At 39.8% G+C, this 25,477-nt stretch overlaps 1 protein-coding gene across 2 annotated transcripts; it reads right to left on the bottom strand.

Moving 5' to 3' along the window:
• Positions 1 to 858: 858 nt before the first annotated feature.
• LOC114708083 (3-alpha-hydroxysteroid dehydrogenase-like) lies at positions 859 to 24,403 on the bottom strand. 2 transcript variants are annotated; one of them, XM_028891089.2, is made up of 9 exons: positions 24,253 to 24,403; positions 19,144 to 19,311; positions 17,403 to 17,519; positions 15,293 to 15,370; positions 8,484 to 8,606; positions 6,919 to 7,028; positions 6,492 to 6,657; positions 4,540 to 4,622; positions 859 to 2,672 (listed from the first exon to the last, which is right to left on the bottom strand). In XM_028891089.2, exons 1-9 carry the CDS (start codon positions 24,334 to 24,336, stop codon positions 2,630 to 2,632), a joined length of 972 nt encoding a protein of 323 aa, XP_028746922.1. In that variant the 5' UTR covers positions 24,337 to 24,403; the 3' UTR covers positions 859 to 2,629. The 2 variants fall into 2 exon arrangements, with proteins under 2 accessions (XP_028746922.1, XP_037061856.1); XM_037205961.1 differs by lacking the exon at positions 19,144 to 19,311.
• Between the last annotated feature and the right edge of the window lie 1,074 nt (positions 24,404 to 25,477).

Genomic DNA, 25,477 nt, shown 5'->3' on the forward strand with positions numbered 1-25,477 from the left:
CCTCCATATCTGACCCTCACCCCTGCAGCATGCTTCCCAATGGAACCTCCCAAAACAATTAATTAAAAACAAAAACAAAAACAAAAATCCCACCTTGCTCCTCTATCTTTCCAGGTCCTCTTCATTCATCCTAGTGGCTTCGGGAGGTGTAGTGTGTCACAAAGTACACCCTTTTGTCCAATCAGCCCCACCAGCAAAATGTTCATTACAATTACAATAAGTCTAGCTTAAGGCCTCTGGCACACCACCATCCCTGGACACTCAACAAAACTCCTGTCAGATATCATGCTATTCCTGAGTCATGGAGGTCCTGTAGTTATTGTTCCACAGGACCAGTACCTTCACGAACTCCAGCAGATCATAGATGGGGTAGGTATTAGGGTGAGCCAACTCAAGGTCCAGGATCTGGGTCTTGGTGGTAGCTGAGCTTGTGGGTCTTAGTCACAGGGACTGTCCCCTTCTGGCAAGGGGCAGAGCCAGCTCTCCCAAGCCCATGCCATAGAGGCCTGTTCTCCCATGCCCCAGGTGAGGAGTGGGGCCATTTCTCCCGAGTGCAGGGGCCAACTCTCCCATATGGGGAGTAGACTAGCTCTCTGCCTACAGTGTCCAACTAGAGGCACAGCCAGTTATCCCATGGCCAGTGAGGGGTAGGACATAGACACGGTCCCCAGTAGCATCCTGGGCTCTGATATCACCTTGGCGCAGAGCCCAGACCCCTGGCATCATCATGGACTTGGATGGTATCAGACTTTGATGGTATCAGGAGGCACAGTATCAACACAGACCCTGGCTGTGGTAGGGCCATGAAATGTCTAGTTTTTCTATGTTGTTAAATTCATTTAAAGAAATTTCACATTCCCCATTATAACATATATATTTTATTCCATTTATTAATAAGAATAGGACAGTTTCATTTTATCAATACATTACATAGAATTTTAGTTTGCTATCTATTCACATTTTGTTAGGTTAATCAATAGGTACCTAGTAATTTTATTGCTTTTTGATAATTTTTCCCTTTAAGAGACTTCAAATATATAGGAATGCCTTTAATCTCAGCATTCTAGAAGTGGGGGTGGGTGGATCTCTATGAGTTCCAGGCCAGCCTGGTGTATATAGCAAGTTCTAGACCAGCAAAGGGTATATAATGAGAAACTGTCCCAAAAAATTTTTACTTGATATATTTATTAATGAAATATATAAGTCCAACTGTATGCTTGAAACTAGGTAAACAATATTTGTATTTTTTTATTTACCTCCACATTCTTCTGGATCTTCTGTAAACATAACACTATCACCTTACCTTTCTGATTTCTTTAAGATATTCTTGGTGCAAAGGATATTGTTAAAACTTAACAATTCTTAAAATATTGTCCTGGCTCAAATACAGTATTTCAAATAATTTTTGATATTTTAAAGTATTTGTCTCATCAATTATATGTCCTTTTAATGTTAATTTCATAACACAATTTAATATCTATGAGATATTTTGTATTTTATAAGTCTAACCTGTTTACCTATAAACATGTAAGATCAAGTTTCACAAATCAATTTTTAAATCTAAGAAAATTTGATGAATATGGAGTTTACATTCATTTGCATTGACTTTTCCTACCATAGCTCAATAATACAACTGCTGAAACCCTTGAAAATACAATTATCATGTCTAGCTCTCTGTCTTGGATAAAATATGTAGAGTTCCCCTTTACCTGTAACATGTAATTATCAAAAACAGATGATATATTTCCCAAGCAGAGACGTGTTCAGCTTTCTTCTTGCTCTCCCCACATCTGAGTAATGATGATTCTTTTATATGAGTTCTCTTCTTACTGACCTCCCAACCTTCCCACAGGAAACACTTACTCTCCATGCCCTTGGAACTCTGGTCGTTGGGCTGGTGAAGGGAGCCCTGGGCTCCAGATCACCCCACCACATCTGCCTCACCTCCAAACTAAGAGCAAAATAACTTCAAATTACTTTCTTCTTTCTTAAAGGATTTGAGGATTATTGATTTACCAGTAATCTCTCACTGTTAACTCCCTAAATGGTGAAAGTTCTTCCAACTCCAACCCAAAAATGTCTTTTAAATGACTCTCCTCATCTACAGCCTACTGCCCAAGATTTCTAGGCAAATCAGGTTGGTGTCAGAAGGAAACAAAAAATTGATATCACAGAAATAGAAGCAGGCAAGAATCTTTAGGGTAGGGCCTGGTGAGATGACAAAGTGTTTAAGGGCTTGCTACTCTTACAGAAAACTCAGATTTGGTTTCCAGCACCCACATGGTGACTCAATCATCTGTAACTCCAGTTCTAGGTATTCTGTCACCCTCTTCTCCCCTCCATGGACACGGGCATTCACAAGGTACACATACATGTAGGACACTCATATATGTAAAATAAAAATAAATTAATATTTCAACACATAAGAATCTTTGGGATAAACATCTTGATGTTGCCTTTCAGACTTTCCACACAGCTCTGGGGACTTAGCTCTAGCTGACTGAATTGACAAGACAAGCTGGTTTAATAAGAAGTGATGATGTGTTCAATCGCCAGTATCCAAGACATCTCTCATATCATGATGCATAAAACAGATCTTCTGGTAGGAATTCTGACAAGGGCCTCCATGTTAATATTCATCAGTAAATGGATGATTGGGATGTCCATTAAAACTACAAATAGAAAAAAAAGAATGCCCAATATAAGAAATTGATTCTTCCTTGTTTTAAAGAAGGATAAGTCCAAATGTAGGTCAGCAGTGAAGGCTAGTTTAAGGTATACTAGTTATTGCTAACAAGTTCACTTTTTTTAAAATATCAAACACAGTGTTTACATATTGTACTGGTTAATTTTATGTCAGCTTTTCACAAGTAAGAGTCATCTGAGAGGAAAGAGTCTCAACTGAGAAATGCCTCCATAAGATTATATAGCGGGAAGCCAATAGAGCATTTTCTTAATTTCTGCTTGATGTGGGAGGCCACAGTTCACTGTGGGGGGTGCCATCCCTGGGCTGGTGGTCCTGAGGTTTATAAGAAAGCAGACTGAGCAAGCCATGTAGAGCAAGCTAGTAAGCAACACTCCTCCATGGTTTCTGCATCAGTTTCTGCCTCCAGGTTCCTGCCCTGCTTAAGTTCCTACCTTCATTGTTTTTGATAAGGAACAGTTATTTGGAAGTGTAAGTGAAATAAACCTTTTCCTCCCCAAATTGCTTTGATCATGCTATTTCTTCACAGCAATAGTAACCCTAACTAGTACAGGTAATTAACATGTTAAGTTTATAAATGGACATTTTAGACAGGGTCTCATTTTTCCCAGGCTGGCCTCAAGCTCACTATAGAGCAGACAATGATTGTGAACTTTGGACCCTCCTGCCTCCACCTCCCACTGTTGTAGCTATAGCTGTATACCACCAGGCCCAGTCTAAGAATTTTGAATTCCTTATTCTAGAAGCATACTTTGTAATTTGGTCATGTTCATACTTTACTAGTGACACGAAATATAATTGACAAAGATCTTTTTTTCAGTCTTTATAATTAAACATATAAAAGATAGCAACAATTCATCTCTGCTTGCCACTCTATCTTTGCGCTATCACTAATTCTTAACTTTTTTCTATACTAATAAAAAGATTATTAATGGTTTATCTGCTATTTTCTTGACAACATATAATTTTTAATAGAACTATTCTCATTTTATACACCATTCCATTATTTCTACTATGAATTTAAATCCCCATGGGCAGAAGAAATACACAACCCTGCCTCTGTCCATTTACAGGGTATGTCTTTTCTCAATTCCCACAACTTTACAGAAGGAAGGAAAACTAGACACCATTTATTGGCTTCAAATTCTTCCACAGTGTCTCCAAAATCTTCCTTTGGTTTCTTAGCTAACTAATCTAAGATGTCTTTGTTCTCTGCACTGAGATCTCTGTATTTCTGAAAATGCCAAAGAGTACTTTCTGTTCACCTCACAAAAACCAACTGGTTTTATACAAAGGTAGCATTTCAGTGCTGAACAAATGTTCATGAAAAGTAATTGAGAAAATTGAATCTATTAAAAAATCAATTGACAAGGTATAATTAACAACTCCATATGGAGTAGATACAAGAGTCTAAGACCATGTTATTGAAACAAATACCTTTGATCTGGTTAGCAACAAAAAAAAAACTGAGAAATGAGGGAGCAGGTGCCATAAGCTCACGTTTAAAAATATTTAATTCAGCTATATGGCAAAGTATATGTCCCATGACATAGCTGTACAAGACAGAGCCTACACGGTGCTTTAGTTTTAACAAAGGCATTATATTATTCAAAACGTTCAGGGAACTGAGATGTACAAAGGGTACAAGTGGAAGTCAAGCTGACCCTGGTCCCACCAATGTAACAGAGCTCTGGAGACAATCTGTAAGAACTCCCAAAGCAACTCATCCCTAACTCAGACTAGTCTTTGTCTTCTGCATATCGAGGTAATTTTTAACACATTACATTTCTACACAGAAAACAAATTGAAGCAATGTATTGATCAAAGATACTTACAAATCTCCAGAATTGTATCTTAAATTTCTGTTCAAGCCATCTAGGACTTTCATGTCCTCTGAAGTCAACTGGAATTCAAAAACCTATCACAGAAGTAGAAATTTTATTACTTTCATATTCCATATTGCCAGTCTGGGAAATCCAAGTAAATTCAACAGAGTAGTGCAGAAGCAATATTGAAAACACAGGAGACATGTCCCAAGTCTCTTGAAGATATCAAGCAAAGCATTCAAACTATTAAGGAATAACATGTAGAAAAGAAATAAAGCCATGTTCTTATATAAGAGATTGAACCACACAACTACAAACCAAGGAAAAAATAGGAAAGAAACAGAGATGATGTTATTGAAACATATGAACTTAAAATACTTAAAAAATTTTAAAAACTGAATTTTAACAATAGTATTTAGTAAAATGTATGGACAGAGACTCCTACATCCCATTAGAAACTAGAAAATAAGTTTTATATATTTTAATTTATAAATTGTCAAATGTGAATGAAGTCATAAGGAAAGAGCATAGGAACTGGCTTTAAAAGATCTTGACTAAATTAGAGATAGATTAAACATGAAAATTATCATCACTAGGCCCCAACATATCTAGACTAATGATTTTATGAATACTACTGTACTACTGTAAAATGTGGTAGAAGACAACAGAAAATCAATATCTGAATAGCTGATAAAACTATTAAAGGTAAGATGGACTGTGATGTTGAAGTATAAGCTACATAAACCCTTTCCTCCCACCCAAGTTGCTTTTGGTCATGGTTTTAAGCCAGCAGCAGAAAACTAACTAGGACATCCAGTTAATCCAATGTCAGCCATGTACAAGAGGGACTCTGTGTCAAGCAAGGTAAAAAGTGAAAAGTGACACCCAAGGTTGTTCTCTGACACCCAGACACACACCATATCGTGTCCATACACACAAGAGAGACAGACAGAGAGAGAGAGAGAGAGAGAGAGAGAGAGAGAGAGAGAGGGAGAGAGAGAGAGAGAGAGAGAGAGAGAAAGAGATTTTTTAAATGATCTTACAGATGACAGGAAACAGCAGACATCTCTAGACTACTCCTTTTTGACAACTATTGTGACATATAATGAAGTGCAACCTAAGCTAGTTAGTGAAAGAATAAAAATAAAGCTATAATGAAGGAGAGCTTAGGCAGTTCTACAACAGCACAATCAATAGAGAAGCCTCGCTGTCCTGCAAATGCAAAAACTCAATCCACGGCAAGGTGGGACAACAAATAATATCAGTTGTGGCATATGCCTGAAGATCTGAATTCAGTTTCTGAAATCCATAGTGGAAAGAAAAGTGAACTCCTAAAAAGCTGTCACCTGACCTCCAAATATACATCATGGTACATGCATGCACACACACACTCATACACACACACACACTCATACACACACACACACACACACACACACACACACACAAATAAATATAATTTCAAAAGAGGCTAAGAAACACAAAGATGTCCATGAGAGATCACAAAGGACCCAGGTTAAGGATATGTGCTGGCTAGTCTTATGTCAACCTGACAAAAGCTTGAGTTATCTGATAGGACAGATTTCAATTGAGAAAATGTCTCCAAAATACCCAGATGTAATGTATTTTCTTAATTAGTGATTGATGGTAGATGTACAGCCCATTGTGGGTAATGCCATCCCTGGGCTGGTGGCCCGGGGTTCTATAAGAAAGCAGCCCGAACAAGGCAACAGGAGCAAGCCACCATGGCCTCTGAATCAATTGTTGCCTCCAGGTTGCTGTCCTGTTTGAGTTCCTGTCCTGTCTTCCATTGATGGTGAACTGTGATGTGGAAGCATAAGCCTAATAAGCCCTTTGCTCCCCAAGTTCCTTTTGGTCATGATGTTTCATGACAATAATAATAACCCTAACTAAGACAGGATATTTCACAGATGTTTCAAGGCTTACAACTCTGTCATCACCTGCATGTTCTCTTTGATCCGCTTCTCATTGAAACTCCTGGCCAGGACTACAATCCCACGCTGCAACAAGTAACGAAGGGCAACCAACGCTGGTGTTTGCTTGTACTTTTTGGCCATGGCACAAAGAACTGGATCATCTAAGAGAACTGGACTCTTTTGGTCCACCCTGGAAAAGAAGGTAAAATGCTGAACTCCAGAAGTTCAAATTACCTTAATGATAGTAGGCTTACAGAACTGGTATATACTCCAGACCATACATATACAACTGTTCTCCTTGACCCACTAGAATCAACACTATCTCAGGGCTTCTCAGAAATTTAAATACCAGCCCCTCTAAGTCAGTTGAGAGTTAATCTAGAAAGTTGTTACAGAACTAAATATATTTCAACAATGACAGTTGAGATTCACTGTTGTCTTTGTTACCTACCATTTTGCATCTCGTGAACTTCCCAATGTACAGTAGGCAACGAGAGCGATATCTTTTGACTTACAATAGTCCAGCAATTTGCTCTGGTTCAGATAAACATGACACTCTACCTGATAAAAAAACAATCAGATTATATGAAGCTTTGATGGAAACATCAAAATAAAAGAACTTGAATTGTTAAAAAGTATAACATGAAATTTGAAGTGAAAAAATAACATTAAGTAACAATCACTTTAACAAAATAAATTTAATTCCTCTTTCTTATAGAAAGACATTTTTAAATATATACCTGAGAAGAAATAATTCTATGGACCAGCTCTTAGGTGCTAAATAATCTTTTCCACCTCATGAAGGCTTGAGAAATTTCATAGTGGGAATGGGGGAAGTATCCTTGCAAATATGGAGACTAAATCACAGTAGAACATGAATTTGGCCAAAGGCTCATGATGGTTTATGTGAAGACAAAAGAATCAGTTTAGTAGGATTCATATCAATGTAATAAATCTGTAAGTCCATGAAAATACAGAGAGAAAAGGAAAAGGGCAAGCAAATCCATTTGCTCATGCTGATTTTCACTATGACAATTCAATCAAAACATTGGTAGTCAAAGGCAAACTATTAATGTTTACATTATCTCATCTAAAATTGAGTTTTATTTTGATTTGTAAAAAGGTGGGTTTATTTTAGCAAAATATCATGTAAGAAAAGTAAAAGGGGTTGGTGAAATGGCTTAGCAGGTTAAAGCACTTATCATCAAGCCTGAGGACCTGATTTCAATTCCTGTGACCCACATGGTGGAAAGAGAGAACCAACCAATTCCTATAATTCTCTGACTTCCACATATGTGCTGGTGTGTGTGTGTGTGTGTGTGTGTGTGTGTGTGTGTGTGTGTGTGTGTTGTGTTGTGTTTGTGTGTATGTAAACAGTTGATTTTTTGCTGTCAGGAAACAGGAAGGAGTAGACTATGATGTATGTGGAAAGACATACATCAAAGTGCTCTGCCCAAAATTCCCATCATGAGTTCACCATAGCCAAGTAAGATATCTCATGAATCTGGATGAATTTGATAGCTTCCAGTTAATTTCCCTGTAGCTATGACTGTGGTTAATACAGCTGAAGTTAGAGGTGTCAGGACTCAGGACACAGCCATCTAACATTCACGATTGTACCATTGATCTTTTACTTTGGCTCTATAATTCTTTACTGCCCACACTGTCTTCCCAGGACCTTTCTTTCTGTGCACAGTCCCCTCCACAGCATCTTTCTTTCTTCATCCAATTGCTTCTCATAGACGGAGAAGTACATCTTCTTCTCAATGACCTCACTATGACCACTGCCTCCTTTGATTATCTTTCCCTGATCTATTTCTTACATCCAATTAGCCCTGAGTTAGCCCTACTGGGCCACTGTCTTTTTCATAGTTGAAATGAAGGGACTTCTATGTCCTCTCAGAAAGATTCCACTTTTAAAATTTCCACCCCATGCAGGTAAAATGGACAGGACAAGACAACAAATGGATATGAACAAATTTAGGCATAAAGTGTCAAGCAGTGCAAAGGGCTCACCTGATTGCACACAGGCTTGTACTTGAGCCCTGGCTTGTTCAGGATCATCTCCAGCTGCCTACGGTTAAAATTGGACACCCCGATGGACTTGGCCAACCCTGCATCCTTACACTTCTCCATGGCCTGTGGTGGGAGAGATAGTGAAGGATAAATTGTGCAGTTGTTCTAAGAAGTGGTGTTAAAAGGGATGCTTTCAAGCAATGCTGGGGGGAGCTACTGGCTTTGACTGTCTAGAGATGGAGAATTTTTTGGGAAAAATAAGGAGCAAAGGAGGTGAAAGCAAGAAACAATTCCTGTGTCCTTAAGAAACAGATGACATGAGAAGCCAGGCCAGCTTCCTGAAAACCAGCACAACTCCAACTGCTCCTCTTCTCCTCATCACCATATCCCAGCCCACGCCTCTGGCAGAAGCCTTCCACCCCATCAGAAGCCGGGCCAGCATCCTAAATACCAGGTAAGCCACCACCCCACCCAACTCCTGCCTGCCCCACCCACCATAAGCCCAAGTGCCCATCCTCTCCTTGCCACCTGATCCCCACTGCCCAGAGGAAGGCCAGCACGCCGGAACCCCAGAAAATTCTGCTCCCCACTGCACCTGAGCTATGCCAGCATAACTTCAACTGTCCCTCCTCTCCTTACCACCAAATCCTGGCCAACACTTCTGGTGGAAGACTTCCACCCCATCAGAGGCCAGGCCAGAATCCTGATCCTCAGAGGCCAGACCACATCCTGAACCCCAAACCAGCCAAACTCCCTGAAAACCAGGCAGAAGCATCCTACCTTACCAGAATCCAGGCCAGCATCTGAACCTCAGAACACCCCTGGCAAGATCAGAAGCCATGCACAAACCTAACCAGAATGTCAGCCCCAAACATGGGCAGCAACCCACTGCTGGATCAGAGAGCATTCAGGACATCAGAAGTTAAGCCCCCAATGTGGATAGAGTCCTTCAGAAAGTACTAAAATGAAAACTCCAACTTGTTCATATCAAGAAAGTTAACTATACCCAAACACAGGGAATAGATAATCTCACAGCAACAAAACCCAAAGAAGGGAAACACACACACACACACACACACACACACTCTCTCTCTCTCTCTCTCTCTCTCTCTCTCTCTCTCTCTCTCTCTCTCTCTCTCTCTCTCTCACACACACACACACACACACACACACACACACACACACACACACACACACACAGGAACAAACAGTGGTCATTAATATCTCTCAATATCAATGAAATCAATATGCCAATAAAAAGACACAGGCTAACAGAATGGATATGAAAACAGAATCCATCCTTCCACTGCATACAAGAAATACACCTCAACATCAAAGATATTATCTCAGAATAAAGGATTGAAATAAGATTTTCCAATCAAATGGACCTAACAAGCACTCAAGTGCAGCTATCCCAATAGCTAACAAAATAGACTTCAAATCAAAATTAATAGAAAGAGATGAACTCATCAAAGAAAAAGCCACCAAGATGATGTTTCAATTCTGTACATCTATGCCCTAAATGCAAGGGTACCCACATTTGTAAAAGAGACATTACAAAAACTTAAATCACACAAAGAACCCCACACATTAATAGTGGGAGACTTTGACACTCCACTTTCACCAATGGACAGGTCATACAAAAACTTAAATCACACAAAGAACCCCACACATTAATAGTGGGAGACTTTGACACTCCACTTTCACCAATGGACAGGTCATCCAGACAGAAACTAAACAGAGAAATAATAGTCCTAAATAATAGGACTCAGCTGGACCTAAGAGATATCTATAGAACATTACACCCAAACAGAAAATAATATACCTTTTTCTCAGCATCTCGTAGAACTTTGACCAAAACTGACCACATACTCAGGCATAAAGCAAGTCTCAACAGATATAAGAAAATTGAAATAATCCCATGTCTCCCATCAAACCACCATGGATCAAAGTTGGATTGAAACAACAACAGAAACAATAGAGGGCCTACAAACTCCTGGAAACTGAACAATTCTACTGAATTACCACTGGTTCAAGGAATAAAAAAAGAAAGAAATTAAAGACTTCCTAGAATTCAATGAAAATGAATGCACAACATACCCAAACTTATGGGACATAATGAAAGCAGTGCTAAGAGAAACGTTCATAACACTAAGTGCCTACATAAAGAAGTTAGAGTCCTCATACAAGTAACTTAACAGCACACCTGAAAGATCTAGAACAAAAAGGACACTCAAGAGAAGTGTACAGCAAGAAATAATCAAACCGAGGGCTAAAATCAGTAAAATTGAAATAAAAAGAATAATACAAAGAATCAATGAATCAAAAAGTTAGTTCTTTGGGCAAATCTAAAAAATAGACAAATTTTATCCAAACTGACTAAAAGACACAGAAAGAAAATCCAAATTAAGCAAATCAGAAACAAAGGGGGAACTCCAAAGAATCACAAGGTCATACTTCAAAAACCTATACTACACAAAATTGGAAAAATCTAAAAGAAATGGGCAAATTTCATGATAGATGCCACTTACCAAAGTTAAATCAAGATCAGATGAATAATTTAAATAGACCTATATTCCGTGTGACAGTTGATTGGCTTGATCAGTTTGGGAGGCAACTAGGCAGTGGGACCAAGCCCTGTGCTCATTGCATGAGTTGGCTGTTTGAAACCTGGAGCTTATGCAGGGACACTTGGCTCAGTCTGGGAGGAAGGGACGGGACCTGCCTGGACTGAGTCTACCAGGTCGATCGCAGTCCTGGGGGGGGGGGGGAGGATTTGCCCTGGAGGAGGTGGGAATGGTGGGTGGGCTGGGGGTAAGGGGAGAGGTGGGAGGGGGGAGAATAGGGGAACCCGTGGCTGATATGTAGAACTGAATGGTATTGGAAAATAAAATAAATAAAATTTAAAAAAAAAAAATCAACCTATATTCCACAAGGAAATACAAGCACTCATTAAAGGTTTCACAACCAAAAAAATCCCAGGGCTAGATGGTTTCAGCATAGAATTCTATCAGACCTTCAAAGAAGAGCTAATACCAATATCCCTCAACTTATTTCCCAAAATAGAAACAGAAGAAACATTGCCAAATTCACTTTGTGAGGCCACAGTCACTTTGATACCCAAACCACACAGACTCAACAAAAAAGAGAATTACAGACCAACATCCCTCATGAACATGATACAAAAATATCAATAAAGTACTCACAAACACGAATCCAAGAATACATCAAAAAGATCATCCACCATGATTAATTAGGCTTCATCCCAGATATGCAGGGATGGTTTAGCCCACAAAAATCTGTCAATTTAATCTACCATATAAACAAACTGAACAACAAAAAAAACCCCACATGATCATCTCATTAGATACTGAAAAAGTCTTTGACAAAATCCAACACCCCTTCATGATAAAAAATCTTGGAGAGATCTGGATTATGAGGTACATACCTAAACATAATAAAAGCAGTATACAACAAGCTGGCAGCCAACATCAAAATAAATGGAGAGAAACTCAAAGCACTGCCACTCAAATCAGGAACAAGACAAGGCTGTCCACTCTCTTCATATCTATTCAATATAGTTCTTGAAGTTATAGCTAGAGCAATAAGACAACTGAAAGATATCAAGGGGATACAAATTGGAAAGGAAGAAGTCAAAGTATCATTATTTGTGATGATGTTTAAGTATATATAAGCAACTACAAAAATTATACCAGGTAACCCCTACAGCTGATAAACACATTTAGTGAAGTGGCAGGATACAAGATTAACTCAAAAAAAAAAAATTCAGTAACCCTCCAATATACAAGCAATAAGCAGGCTAAGAAAGAAATCAGGGAAACCACACCTTTCACAATAGCTACAAATAATACTAAATATCTTGGTGTAACTCTAAACAAGCAAATGAAAGACATTTATGACAAAAATTTCAAATCTTTGAAGAAAGAAATTCAAGAGGATATTAGAAGATGGAAAGATCTCCATGCTCATGAATCAGTAGAATAAACATAGTAAAAATGGCCATCTTACCAAAAGCAATCTACAGATTCAACCCAATCCCCATTAAAATCCCAACAGAAATCTTTATAGACCTTGAAAGGACAATTCTCAACTTCATATGGAAAAACAAAAAACCCAAGATAGCTAAAACAATTGTGAACAATAAAAGAACTTCTGGAAATATCACCATCACTGATTTTAAGCTTTACTACAGAGCTATAGTAATAAAATCTATATGACATTGGCATAAAAATAGACAGGTGGATCAATGGAATTGAATCGAAGACACAGATGTAAATACACACATCAATGGACATCTGATTTTCAACAAAGAAGCCAAAATTATACAATGGAAAAAGAAAGCATCTTCAACAAATGGGGCTGAAATAACTGGGTGTCAGCATGTAGAAGAATGCAAATAAATCTATATCTATCACCCTGCACGAAACTCAAATTCAAGTGGAACAATACTTCAACATAAATCCAGATACACTGAACCTGATATAAGAAAAAATGGGGAAAACCTTGAACACATTGGCACAGGAAACAACTTCCTGAATAGAACACCATAGAGCAGACACTAAGATCCACAATTAATGAGTGGGACTTCATACAACTTAAAAGCTTCTGTAAGGCAAAGGACATGATCAATAGGACAAAATGGCAGCTTGCAGAATGGGAAAAGATCTTCACCAACCCCACATCTGACAGAGAGCCAATTTCTAAAATATATAAAAGACTCAAGAAACTAGACATTAAAAAAAAACAAATAATTCAACTAAAAATGAGGTACAGATCTAAACAGAGTTTTCAACAGAAAATATCAAATGGCTGAAAAACAATTAAAGAGATGTTTAACATCCTTAGCAGTCAGGGAAATGCAAATCAAAGTGACTCTGAGATTACATCCTTACACCTGCCAGAATGGCTAAGGTCAAAAGCACAAGCAAGAGCTCATGCTGGAAAGAACCTAGAGCAAAGGGAAGAAGACTCGTACATTGCTGGTGGAAGTGCAAACTCATACAGACACTTTGGAAATCAGTGTGGTAGTTACTCAAAAAAAATGGGAATCAATCTACAACAAGACCAAGCTGTAACACCCTTGGGCATAACCCAAAGGATGTTCAATCATACCACAAGGACACTTGCTCAACTATGTTCATAGCAGCATTATTTGTAATAGCCAGAACCTAGAAACAACCTGGATGTCCCTCAACTGAAGACTGGATGAAGAAAATGTGGTACATTTTACACAATGGAGTATTTATTATACAGCTGTTTAAAAAATAATGACACCATGGAATTTGAAGGAAAGTGAGTGGAATTAGAAAAAAAAAATCATCCTGGATGAGGTAACCCAGGCCCAGAAGACAAACATGGTATGTACTCACTTATAAGTAAATATTATCTGTAAAGGATAACCATGCTACAGTTCACAGACCCAGAGAGGTTAGAAGGAGATACTTGGGTCTCCCTAGGAAGGGGAAATATAAGAGATTTCATGGGTGGACTGGGGCCAGGTAGGGATGGGAACATGAGGGATCAGGTGAGGGTAGTGTGGGAGGAAGAGTACTGAAAGAGTGGACTTAAAGGGGGCCATTCCAGGGTCAGGCAGAAACTTGGTGCAAGGGAAAATTCTCAGAAGTCTACAAGGATGACCCCAGCTAAGATTCCTAGCAAAAAGGGATATGCAGCCTCCTGTGACCAGGCAAGAATACCAGTGGAGGGACACCAACCCAGCCACATAACTTTTGACCAGCCTATGGGATGTGCTGGAATAAGGGTGACACAGAGATTATGGGAGTAGCTAATCAATGACTGGTCCAGTCTGAGACTCATGCCAGGAGAGTTAGAGTGAGCCCACCCCTGACACTGCCTGGAACACCAGGACCCAGAGGCTGGATGGCCCTGAGACCTAGGATAGAACCAAACATGACTGAAGAGAAAGAAAGTCAATGTAATGATGCCTAATGATATTTTCCTATGCTCATAGATTAGTGCCTATGCCAATAGTCATCAGAGAGACCTCATCCAGCATCTGATGGGAACAAATGCAGAGCCTACAATCAAACATAATGCCAGGCTTGGGGAATCCTGCTGAAGAGATGGAGGGAGAATTGTAGGAGCCAGAGGGGTCAAGGACATCACAAGGAAAACCCAAAGAATCAACTAACCTGGTCTCATAGGAGCTCACGGAGACTGAACCAACAACCAGGGAGCCTGCATGGGACTGACCTGGGCCCTCTGCATATATGTGACAGTTGTGTAGCTTGTTTTCTTGCAGGACTCCTAACAGTGGGAGCAGGGCCTGTCTCTGACTCTTTTGTTGACTTTTGGGGACCTATTCCTCATACTGGGTTGCCTTGCCTAGCCTTAATACAAGGTGAGGTGATAAATCTTACCACAACTTGATATGCCATGTTTTGTCAATGTCCATGGGAGGCCTGCCTTTTCTGAACAAAATCAGAGAAAGAGTGGATGAGGGGGTGCAGAGGCAGGACTGATTGGGAGGGACTTGGTGGAGAGAAGGGAGAGGAAACGGTGGCTGGGTTGTATGGACAGACAGATAAGAAATGGGTAACATTGCAACATTTGGTTGGAAAGAGATTCCTAAGCCCCTGCCCTCAGTTCTTCTCCATTACTATTACTTTCCAACCATGATTTACCCCGATAACTCCATCAAGACCCCTCTTGTGAAAGCTACACACTTCTAGATTGAGCCACATATATTCCATTCTCACACGTGGAAGTAATACATGACTCATCCTCTCACAATGTTCCCTTCTGTGTCCTTTCCTCTAAGGACTCACCTCCCATGTGTCACAGAGATCCACAGGGTCTACCAACAGATTTCCATGTTCGTCTTTTGGAAAAAAATCATCTCCAGGCTGCAATAGAATCATTCATTTTAAGACTTCACCGAAAGTCATGTCACCACATTTAGTCACACTGCCAACTACTTCAGAGTCTGGGCCATGAAACCTTCCCAAGTAAATAGGACATTACTTTACATATTTTCAGTGAAAAGGGACTAAGCTTGAAAGATCGGCATATCCTAATCTTTTATATTTTCCTTATGCTTAATAGATGCTTTTCTCAAAGTCCTAATGGTGTCCTGTATGACTTCAATTATTATTTCAGCCCCTGTATCTCCCTATAGAAAAATCCTTCTTTCTTTTTGGCAAATCCAGGCATTATATGGATTTAGTATCTGGCAATAATGGATTATGATTTGAGCAACACAGTTCCTTTTCACAATGGACACATGATTGTAAAAGGGCATGCACAATTAAATTGAGCCATCAGTCAGACTTTCTTTTCAGGATTAAAGCGGGTTAGAAAGCCAGAGTAGCTCTCACGTTTTACCAACCATGAATTTTGAATTGCCACAAGACCATATCTTCTACTAGTAGCAAATTAAAGCCCCAAACTAAATAAACAGCATAAGGAATGGAGAAAATACTTCTGAAGCTGATGGTATTCATACCTTTAAATGTAGTCATGGCTTGAACTTCCCAGTTTGTAACATAATAGCCTCCATTGCACAAACTAGCTTAAGTTTTTTACATAATTTTATAACAAGAAATCTGCATAACACAGTTATTAATTGTTAAATGCCAACTACAAAACCCCACCACTGTGAACTTATCAAGAGAAATAATCTTCAATTGCCAAGTCTCCAAGAGCTGGTAGTATGAGAACGAGATGTTCTAGTTGGCTATCTGTTGCTATTATTAACACCATGACTCAAAACAACTCGAGATGAAAGGGTTTATTTAATGTCTTACACTTCCAGACCACAATCCATCAATGAGGGAAGTCAGGATATGGATTCAAGTAGAAACTGAAGCAGAAAACATAGAGGAATGCTGCTCCCAGGTTCAAACCCTTCCTCATTCATCAGCTAGCTTCCTTATACAGGCCAGGACCACCTGCAGAAGGATGGCATTTCCCACAGTGGGGTGATCCCTCTCACCTCAATCCAGTCAAAATAATTTCTCAAAGACATGGCCTCAGGCAAATCTGAGCAATTCCCCAAATGAGACTCCCTCAGATGACTCTGGGCCCTGTCAAGTTGGCAGTTAAAGCCAACTAGGACACCTACCCAGACTGCGTATCACCAGATCTGCTTCCCAAGTTCAATGATGAGAGATGATGAGAAGCATATTTACATCATTTACATGTATTTACATGATGTAAAACGCCTCATTGTGAAGCATATGTATGCAGTTTTATCAATCTCCAGCATTGCATGTAAACACCTTCAAAAGACTAAGGGGAATTGAGATGGCCCAGTGGGTAAAGCATTGGACTTGAAAGCCTAAGGACCTGAGTTTGACCTTTAGGACTTATGTAAAACAATAAACAGAAAACAAAATGTAAAGCCAGCTGTGGTGGTACATGTTTGCAATCCTAGGACTGGGAAGATGTAGACAGGTAGATTCCTGGGGCTAATTGTCTACTCAGTCGAGCCTATTCAGAATTCTAGACCTGGGAAAGACCTTGTCTCAAACAAGTTGTGGATGGCATCTGAAGAACAACACCAGTGACTGTTTTCTGTCCTTCATAAAAATAAGCACACACATGCATGTGCAAGCACACACATGTGTACTTGCATATACATGAACTCACATGCACACATATACACATACACACACACAAACCAAGAACTATGCCTTGAATTATGGTTATTGGGTTTTCCCCAAGTTTCTAATGTAGAAGATTTTCTTTCACAAGCAGGAAGCAGTGCTTCAAGGCTGGAAAAATAACTCAATAAAATGGGACTTGGGAATTATTGTTTAGAATTTTCATCAAAATAATCCATACATTCAACCAAGGATATAAATATTAAATTGCCACATAGCTATTGGCTATACAGGCATCATTAGTGAAATAATTTTAAACATAGTGATTGCTCACCTGCAAAGGCATTGGGAAATGAATAATGTACAGATCAACATAGTCCAATTGAGCTTTCTTCAGTGACATTTCCAAGCAAGATCGAACCAATTCTGGTCGATGGAAAGTGCTCCAGAGCTGCCAAAGTTAGAGAATGAAACTTTAAACTCAAGAGTTCACTTTCTTTTATTGTATTACTTTATCTAACAAGGAGACATTTTTCTATAGTTGGAAATACACTCCCTGCTTTTCTTTCTCTCCATTGGGTTTTCAAATACAAACTTCAATGTGTGTGTAGTCCAATGCTCTACCACCGAGCTATGTAACTGAACATCAGTATATACTTCATTATTGTCCTTTTATCTACTGAACATGGAATGGAATGTTGAAAGAGAAAGAATTGTTTTCTCTAATAATACTGCTGAGTTTACAAAGTAATTCACAAGATTAGTCTAAATCACTCATCCATTCAAGAACACAGGAAGAACTAGTACATAAGTTATAGGAAAACCCTTTTGGAGGTGTGTTAGTGTGTGCTGAACTTAACTGATTAAACTTTAGCTATGCCTTTTGTGAACAAGCACTCCCGGAAAGAAGTTGTGTCTGCAGAGATTGACTGGCTGATTGGAACTTCAGCACTGTGGTGCAATTAAAATGCTGCAGGTCCAGAGGCTAACTATCTTATCTTGGGCTAGCCTTCTGAAACAGCCATTGCTCATTCACCTCTGTGTGAGAACTAACATCTTGTGACTAATAGACAAAAAACATTGAGACTATATTAACTTATCAGACTACTAGTTTCCACTAATCCAAAAGCTAAGAATGTCATCCATAGCATGTTAAGCAGACAGAAAATTTCCCTCATTTTACCCTACTTTGCCTCTCTGGTGTACCCACCAATGTATTTTAAATGTACATTGATTTATGACTTTCTTTGTTCTGTAAAAATATAAAAACTTCATGAAACTGCTTCCATGTTAGAAAACAGAACTTGAGGTAACCTAAATCTGTGTTCCTAAGCCATGAAAATGGTTCCAAAATAAACTATCTCTTAATTGCTTTAATATTAGAGCTATTGTTCTTAAGACACTATAGTCTGCATATAATATACTTTCATATACTATCCTTCTGTGTGAACTCTGTTCTCATAGAGCTTTGTTTTCTAGCCTTGGACAAATGCCTGCCCAAGAAATGTCTCAGAAAGATGTGTCCTCTTTTCCCCCTCCTCAACAATGAAGCTTGGTGTGCTCAAGGACATTGTGCAAACAACCCCTACTTGTCCATGACCTTCTGTCTTCTCAGCACATTGGTGATGGTGATAAGTGGCTCTGTTTTTCATTGTCTCTCTCCCTGAGGTAACTGGAATAAAAGCTCTACAGAATGCCAGTAAAGGCACTCCAGAGCAGCACAACCTACAGTCCCCTGGTTCTGCTGAATCTCAAATTCCACCTCATTTCCTCAGCAATGTTCACCGTGGAGTCATGGTCAAGATCTGCTGCATTTTACATTTCATGATGAACTACACAGCTTTGACCTGAGATTCAGAACAGTTTATTTACATGAAAGTCATAAATTTTAACTCTATAATGATAATGAAGACCTATTTATCTATTTTTATCCCTAGCTTCAATACATGAATGTGTGTGAATAAAATGTATACCAATAAGTAAAGATATATGAAACAGGTATTGATACAAACATACATTGTCTCCTCAGTTCAGCCACATTAAATATGCCCACAAGCATCCCATGTACAAAATACCTTTGAAGTATAGAATATATCTTCTCTTTTCACAGTGCCATCTGCAATCTTGCTTCTAATTGCCTGTCCTACTTCCTCTTCTATTTCGTACAAATATGCAGAATCAAAATGCCGGAATCCAGCATCTATAGCTATTTTGGTAGCTTTGATAAGTTCACTCTTAGGAACCTAAAGGAGCAACCAAAAGAATAGTACATGTGTAATGAAAACATTTCAAACACAATGACTTTCCAGTGAATCAACTTCTCCTTCTTGGAGCTGCTCTGTATGTGTAGGAATGAATCTATTCCAATTTTCCTGGATCTCTTCCCATCAGTCCCAGAGGTGGGCGTCCCCGAAATGTCCTCAGTCCTGAGCAATCACTGCATCACTGGTGTTAGAATTCTGGCCCCACTCCAGCTACATGACTACATATGTGCAGTTCAGAAGCTAAGCAAGGAGTCCTGTGTCTTATGTCATCAATGTGTGCCAGTGATTATGTGCACGCAGCGTGGTCACACAATCAGCACACACGTGGTGTACCTCCATAAGCCTGCCTGCACATGTGCAAGGGAATCCTTAAAGAGCCAGACACAGACTCCCCCTCTTCTCTGCTCTGTTCTCTCCTGCCCCACTATCCCTAACTCTCTGTCCCTCTCTCTGCTCTCTGCATGTGCTTCTTCCCCAGGCCTGGTTCTTTTAGTCCCACCCCACTTCCTCCTAATAAAGCTCTGATATTGGGTTTTGTCGTGGCTCATGCCTCATGACCTTCCCACATAGTAACTAACCAGAGACACTTGACATTTCTAAAAAACAACATTGGTGCCATAATTCAGATCTTCCTAAAGCTGTCCTCAAACCAATGGGATCATAATAATCCAATGGCTCTCCAGTCAGAGATCAGTTTACAGCCTGCCTCTGAGTGGGTCTTCCTAAAGCTGTCCTCAAGCCAGCAAACTATCAAAAAAAAAAAAAAAAAAAAAAAGAAATTTTCAAGACATGGAATAAAATCCATCTCTTGTCTCCCAGAGCTCCCTGACATTAGGGCTAAAACTTAAGCATCTTGAGAGCAAGGCTCCTGACCCCACAGGCAGAAGTTTCAGCTGTGGCATTTAAGGTGTGCCATGGGAGAAATGATAAAAACCCATAAACAGAATTGCCAGATGCAGGCATCCAAATGACTGCACAAGGGCTTCCAGGTCCCTGTTTTAGAAGGCCACACAGGCTAGTGCGTGCCCTGCTGGGTCATCAATTGAGCCTTGTTCAAAGTGCTACCTAGAGAGATAACTGGTCAGCTGACTGCCCCCAGGCACCAAGCAGCATGGGGACAAACAAAGACCTCCAGCAGACCTCCTAGGCTTGGCTACAGGCTTGCAGGGAACCCAGGATGCAGCATGGGGGCGATCTGTCTCTTCCTGTTGGACACCGAGCCACTTAATCAGTCCTGAGGGAATTTTGAGGTTCCACCTCATCTCATTTCTTTATTGTTGAGGTAGGGGAACAACCTTACCCACCTCACCAGACTTAATTGTACTTTCAGGGTCACTTGATGGGAAAAGATTTTCAGCTTTCATTTCATTTGCTCCCTCCATGTGCCTCACTCCAGACCAGTCAGCAGGGCTTCCCATGCACAGTGACACAGACAAGGCCCTGCTCTCTCTCAAGACATTAGGATCCACTGCCTTGTCACCAATTCCAGAAGAATGATGTCTCACCCCACAAGTTTTTTCTCTTCTGGTTTCCTCTTCTAATTAACTACTCAGCTAATTGTTACAGGATCACCATAAAGCTGAGGACCATCAGATATACTCAGGTGGTAAGGAACAGTAGCAGTTAAAAGGTATTTACACGCCAGACCAAAAAAAGTCTGGGTTCTGCAAAAAACAGACTCTAATATAACAATCCATTATTGTTAAATGTTCTCAGCAATTGAACACCTGTGTCTCCTAGATACTAAACTAATAAAGGAAATAGGTACCTTAAAATAATCTATCTCTGATAAGCCTTATCTCAGGTAAAAATTAAAAACATGTTCCAATCTCTCTCTCTCTCTCTCTCTCTCTCTCTCTCTCTCTCTCTCTCTCTCTCTCTCTCTCTCTCTCATTAACACTAAACAATATAAACAGAGTCCAAACACTACAATTGTCACCAGCCCAAGACTTTAAATTTTCTCATGGCCGCTTCTTAATAGGTTCAAAAAATTTTTTTAAGCTCCAGAAACCAGCTTAAATCCATCTGGACAGGTCAGATCTACTTCAGATAAGTGCCAAACCCAAACTATCCTGGTCTTGGGACCCCCTCTACCACCCTGGGAACACCCAAAGGACAATAGTAATAATAATAATTCTTTCTTCTAAGCTTTTCTCTGTCTAACCAGTATCCTGTCAAACACAAGCAGCCAAAGAGTTCCAAGCCAGGAAAGACAAGAAGCTCTGAGGCAGCAGACAACAACCCACCATCCCAGGACACCTGTCTACCTCAGAAGTCCCCCTTCCCTGTCTCCCCAAGAGTCAACTGACACCCACCAAGTCAGCTGGAAGCAATTTTTGCAAGAGAAACAATGCCCCATTCCTGATCACTCACTTTTTTATAATAAGCAAATGTCTGGAATGTTAGGATTCTACCCCCACTCCAGCTGCATGACCACACATGTGCAGTTCAGGAGCTAAGCAAGGAGTCCTGTGTCTTATGTCATCAGTGCGCACCGGTGATTATATGCCTGCAGCGTGGTCACACAATCAGCACACGCGTGGTGTACCTCCATAAGCCTGCCTGCACATGTGCAAGGGAATCCTTAAAGAGCCAGACACAGACTCCCCCTCCTCTCTGCTCTGTTCTCTCCTGCCCCACTATCCCTAACTCTCTGTCCCTCTCTCTGCTCTCTGCATGTGCTTCTTCCCCAGGCCTGGTTCTTTTGCCCCGCCCCCCACTTCCTCCTAATAAAGCTCTGATATTGGGTTTTGTGGTGGCTCATACCTCATGACCTTTCCTCACAGTAACCAGTGCAACTTATCATTTTTAAAAAACAACTGGCATTGGAAATCCTGAAAAATATCCCCTCATTCAGTGATTTGATCAAAGGACTCATAGACAGTATAGAAAGACAGGAAAACTTATAAGGATAGGATACAGGAAGAAAAAGGAACCTCTCACCCTGGAGTCTGTCTGGCTGAAGCCTCTTAACCAGCTGAGAATCAAGAATTCCAGCACAGTTAGCAACATGTGATGTGATGGCTATAATATTAGAGCACTCCTTTCATATTCAGATATACTGTATTAAAATAGCAATAAATTTGGATTAAGTCCTGGCATGTCTATGTCTTGGAGAAAATTGTTAATTTTCCCACATATTTTCTGGGTATCTCTAACAAGACTGTTAATTTTGTGTACAATAAAGATATCCTGTTTCATGGATCCCTATGAAATAGTCTCACTTTATCAATTGTGATCCTGCCATGTGCCTTTCAGAAACCACTCCCTGAAGTCATTTAAATATCTTATCAATGTTTTGAAAATAATAACTTCTCTTAAATGGTATATATGGCTAGTATAAAAAAGGGTGATATTATCTTGAAAAGCCCACGCCTACACTTGGGTGTATCTTATTCTTGCTCTTAATAGCCCATGCTTAAATCTATGTTTTAAAGTGTGCTTTAGGACTGGGCAAATGGCTCAGTTTTTAAAAATGCTTGTTGCCCAAGATGAGATCCTGAGGTTGGTCCCCCAAACTCATGTAAAAACTGGGGTGTGGCTGTACATACACACTTGAAATCTCAGAGCTGAAGAAGCAGAGGCAGATAGATCTATCAGGCCTACTCAGTCTGATGCAATCAATCTTCCTAAAATATTATGATCTGCTTTGAGAGTTTTCCATTTAAAAAATTGTTTTCGCCAGGCAGTGGTGGCACACGCCCTTAATCCCAGCACTCGGGAGGCAGAGCCAGGCGGACTTTTGTGAGTTCAAGGCCAGCCTGGTCTAGAGAGCGAGATCCAGGAAAGGCGCAAAGCTACACAGAGAAACCCTGTCTCGAAAAACCAAAAAAAAAAAAAATTGTTTTCTTCTTATATGTGTGATTGTTTTTGTCTACATGTATGTCTATGCATCACTTGTCTGGTGCCAACAGAGGCAAAAGGGGGATGTTGGATGTCTTAGAACTGGAGTTATAAACAGTTGTAAGGCACCATGTGGTTGCTGGTACTTGAACCCAATTCCTCTGCAAGAGTAGCCAGTACTCTTAACCACTAAACAATCTTTCCAGCTCCAACAGTTTTCCCTTTGGCCTCTCTTGAGCACAGCCCTCTAATTCTCGAGGTTGTACTGACCTGTGCAGATAGCTTTGCTCCTTACCTCTCTTTCAAGCTATGTATGCTGAGAAGTAAAAATTCCTATCAAAAGAGGTAAAGATATCTCTGTGATTACGTCTTCTGCATGAGAAAACTGTGACTCTAGCTTTAAGTCCTTGCCACTCACTGAATAAGCAAAGGATAAAATGAGAATGTAAACATTTTCCCATGAGAACCTCCTATAGTATTGTGATTCAAATGTCATGAATAGGAATGTGGAGCAAGAATTTAAGGTGCTTTCTTAAAGTATAGTACACCCATAAAACGTTTTATTTTCTTTTTAGGTCAGTGTTTCTGTAGTGAAAGTAGAAAACAAAACTTATTTCATCACAGGTCTGGAATTTGCACCGTGATGCTCAGTCCCTGCTCATCAGCAGAACGCAATAAGCTCATCATTTTTCATAAGCTGTATCTCTAGTGAATTCTACCAAAAAATATTTTATCTGGATCTTATCTAACAGAGAGGAGCAATTATTTGAATCACAGAAATAATCCATGTCACTAATCCCATTGTAATTAAACTCAAAGCATAACAGTTGCACTGACCGCTGTTTTCTACTTACTGCCCAACAGGCTGAAACTAAAGCAAAATCAGAGCCCAGAATAAATGGTACTGTCCACATAAGTCCCCGAGGAACAGTTACAAGACTGCCTTCTGTATCACATGTGGCTACATTCTGTGAGTCTGCTTCACACAGGAGCAAATCTGAAAGTCCCCTTCAGTTTCCACACATCCTTGATTTTTTTTTTTTTTATAAACCCTTAAGCCCAAGACACAATTGTTACCTTATGAGGCACAGTGGTTCCGAACCCCAGGACAGGGATGAAGTGACCATCGTTTAGTGCCACACGCTGAGATACAGAACTCATAGCTTGTTACTCATGCAACTAAGCAGGTCTTCAGTCTTCTGATTGCATGGGCTACAGGTCAGCAAAATGTGACAGCTTCTTAAATATTTACTGGGAAGTCAAACAGTGGCATGTGGGAGGAGCCGCTTAAAGCAACAGTCCACAGATAAAGAAGAGAGCTAGAGGCTGCTTGCATTTTTATGAAAGTGAACTCCAACAAATTACTAGACGGTGAAAATGAAACCATGAATTTCTCGTAGAAGAAAAGACTCTGTTCACAGTCCACAGTTACTTCTTTAAATTGTTAAAAAGGAAACTGATGGAGACTAACTGATCATATGTTACCTAGAAAGTAACTTCTGCTGACAGGCAGGGTATCACTTCTTTACTTTCTAAACAGTAAGATTCTTGTTGTGCCATTTCCATGCAGACACATGGTATCTTTATCATATTTGCCTCTCCCACAACCACTTTCATTCCATTTATGGCTCTCTAGATAATCTGCCTTCTACTTTTATGTCTTTTTCAAAAACTAGACAACATCCATGGGGAACACATGAGCTATTTGCCTGTCTAAGTTGAGATTTTTATGTTTAGCAAGCTGATTATCACCTAGCTCAATCCATTTTGGTGCAGATGAGATGATTTTAATCTTTCTTGTGTCTTAATAAAACTCCACTTCATATATACACCACGCATTTTCTTTATCTGTTCATCCTGATTGGCACCTAGACTGAGTCTATATCTTGGTCATTGTGAAAAGTACCTTTAAGAAGCACGGGTGTAGGGATATTTTTACTATGCTGACTTGGATTCTTTTGCATATACACCCAGGAGCAGCATAGCTAGACTAAAAGAAAGTTCTATTTGTTTTAGTTTCCTGAAGCTACTCATACTGATTTCCATACTGGCTGAAGTAACTGACATTCTCACCAGCACTACAGAAGGGCCCCACCATCTCCCTTCCTCAACAGCATTTGTTGGGCTTTGTTTTCTTGAGGTCAGCCATCTTATTGGTGTAAGACAGAATCTCTGTCTTTGATTTGCATTTCCTTCATTTGCTATAAACAGTGAACATTTTTATATTCTTATTGGTCATTCTAGAGTTGTTTGCTTTTTCATTTATGGTTGAATGGCTTATTATTTTGATTTTTCAATTTTT

Source organism: Peromyscus leucopus, chromosome 5, assembly GCF_004664715.2.
Source record: "Peromyscus leucopus breed LL Stock chromosome 5, UCI_PerLeu_2.1, whole genome shotgun sequence".
In the NCBI taxonomy this organism is placed as follows: domain Eukaryota; kingdom Metazoa; phylum Chordata; class Mammalia; order Rodentia; family Cricetidae; genus Peromyscus; species Peromyscus leucopus.

What these genes read in the sequence shown, in the direction of transcription:
- LOC114708083 (XM_028891089.2), bottom strand. Translation starts at nt 24,336, where the DNA reads ATGAGTTCTGTATCTCAGCGTGTGGCACTAAACGATGGTCACTTCATC. An exon ending in ATTTCCCAATGCCTTTGCAG is followed by an intron (nt 15,371 to 17,402) that starts GTGAGCAATCAC and finishes ATTCTATTGCAG; the next exon opens with CCTGGAGATGATTTTTTTCC. An exon ending in AGTTCACGAGATGCAAAATG is followed by an intron (nt 6,658 to 6,918) that starts GTAGGTAACAAA and finishes CTTCTTTTCCAG; the next exon opens with GGTGGACCAAAAGAGTCCAG.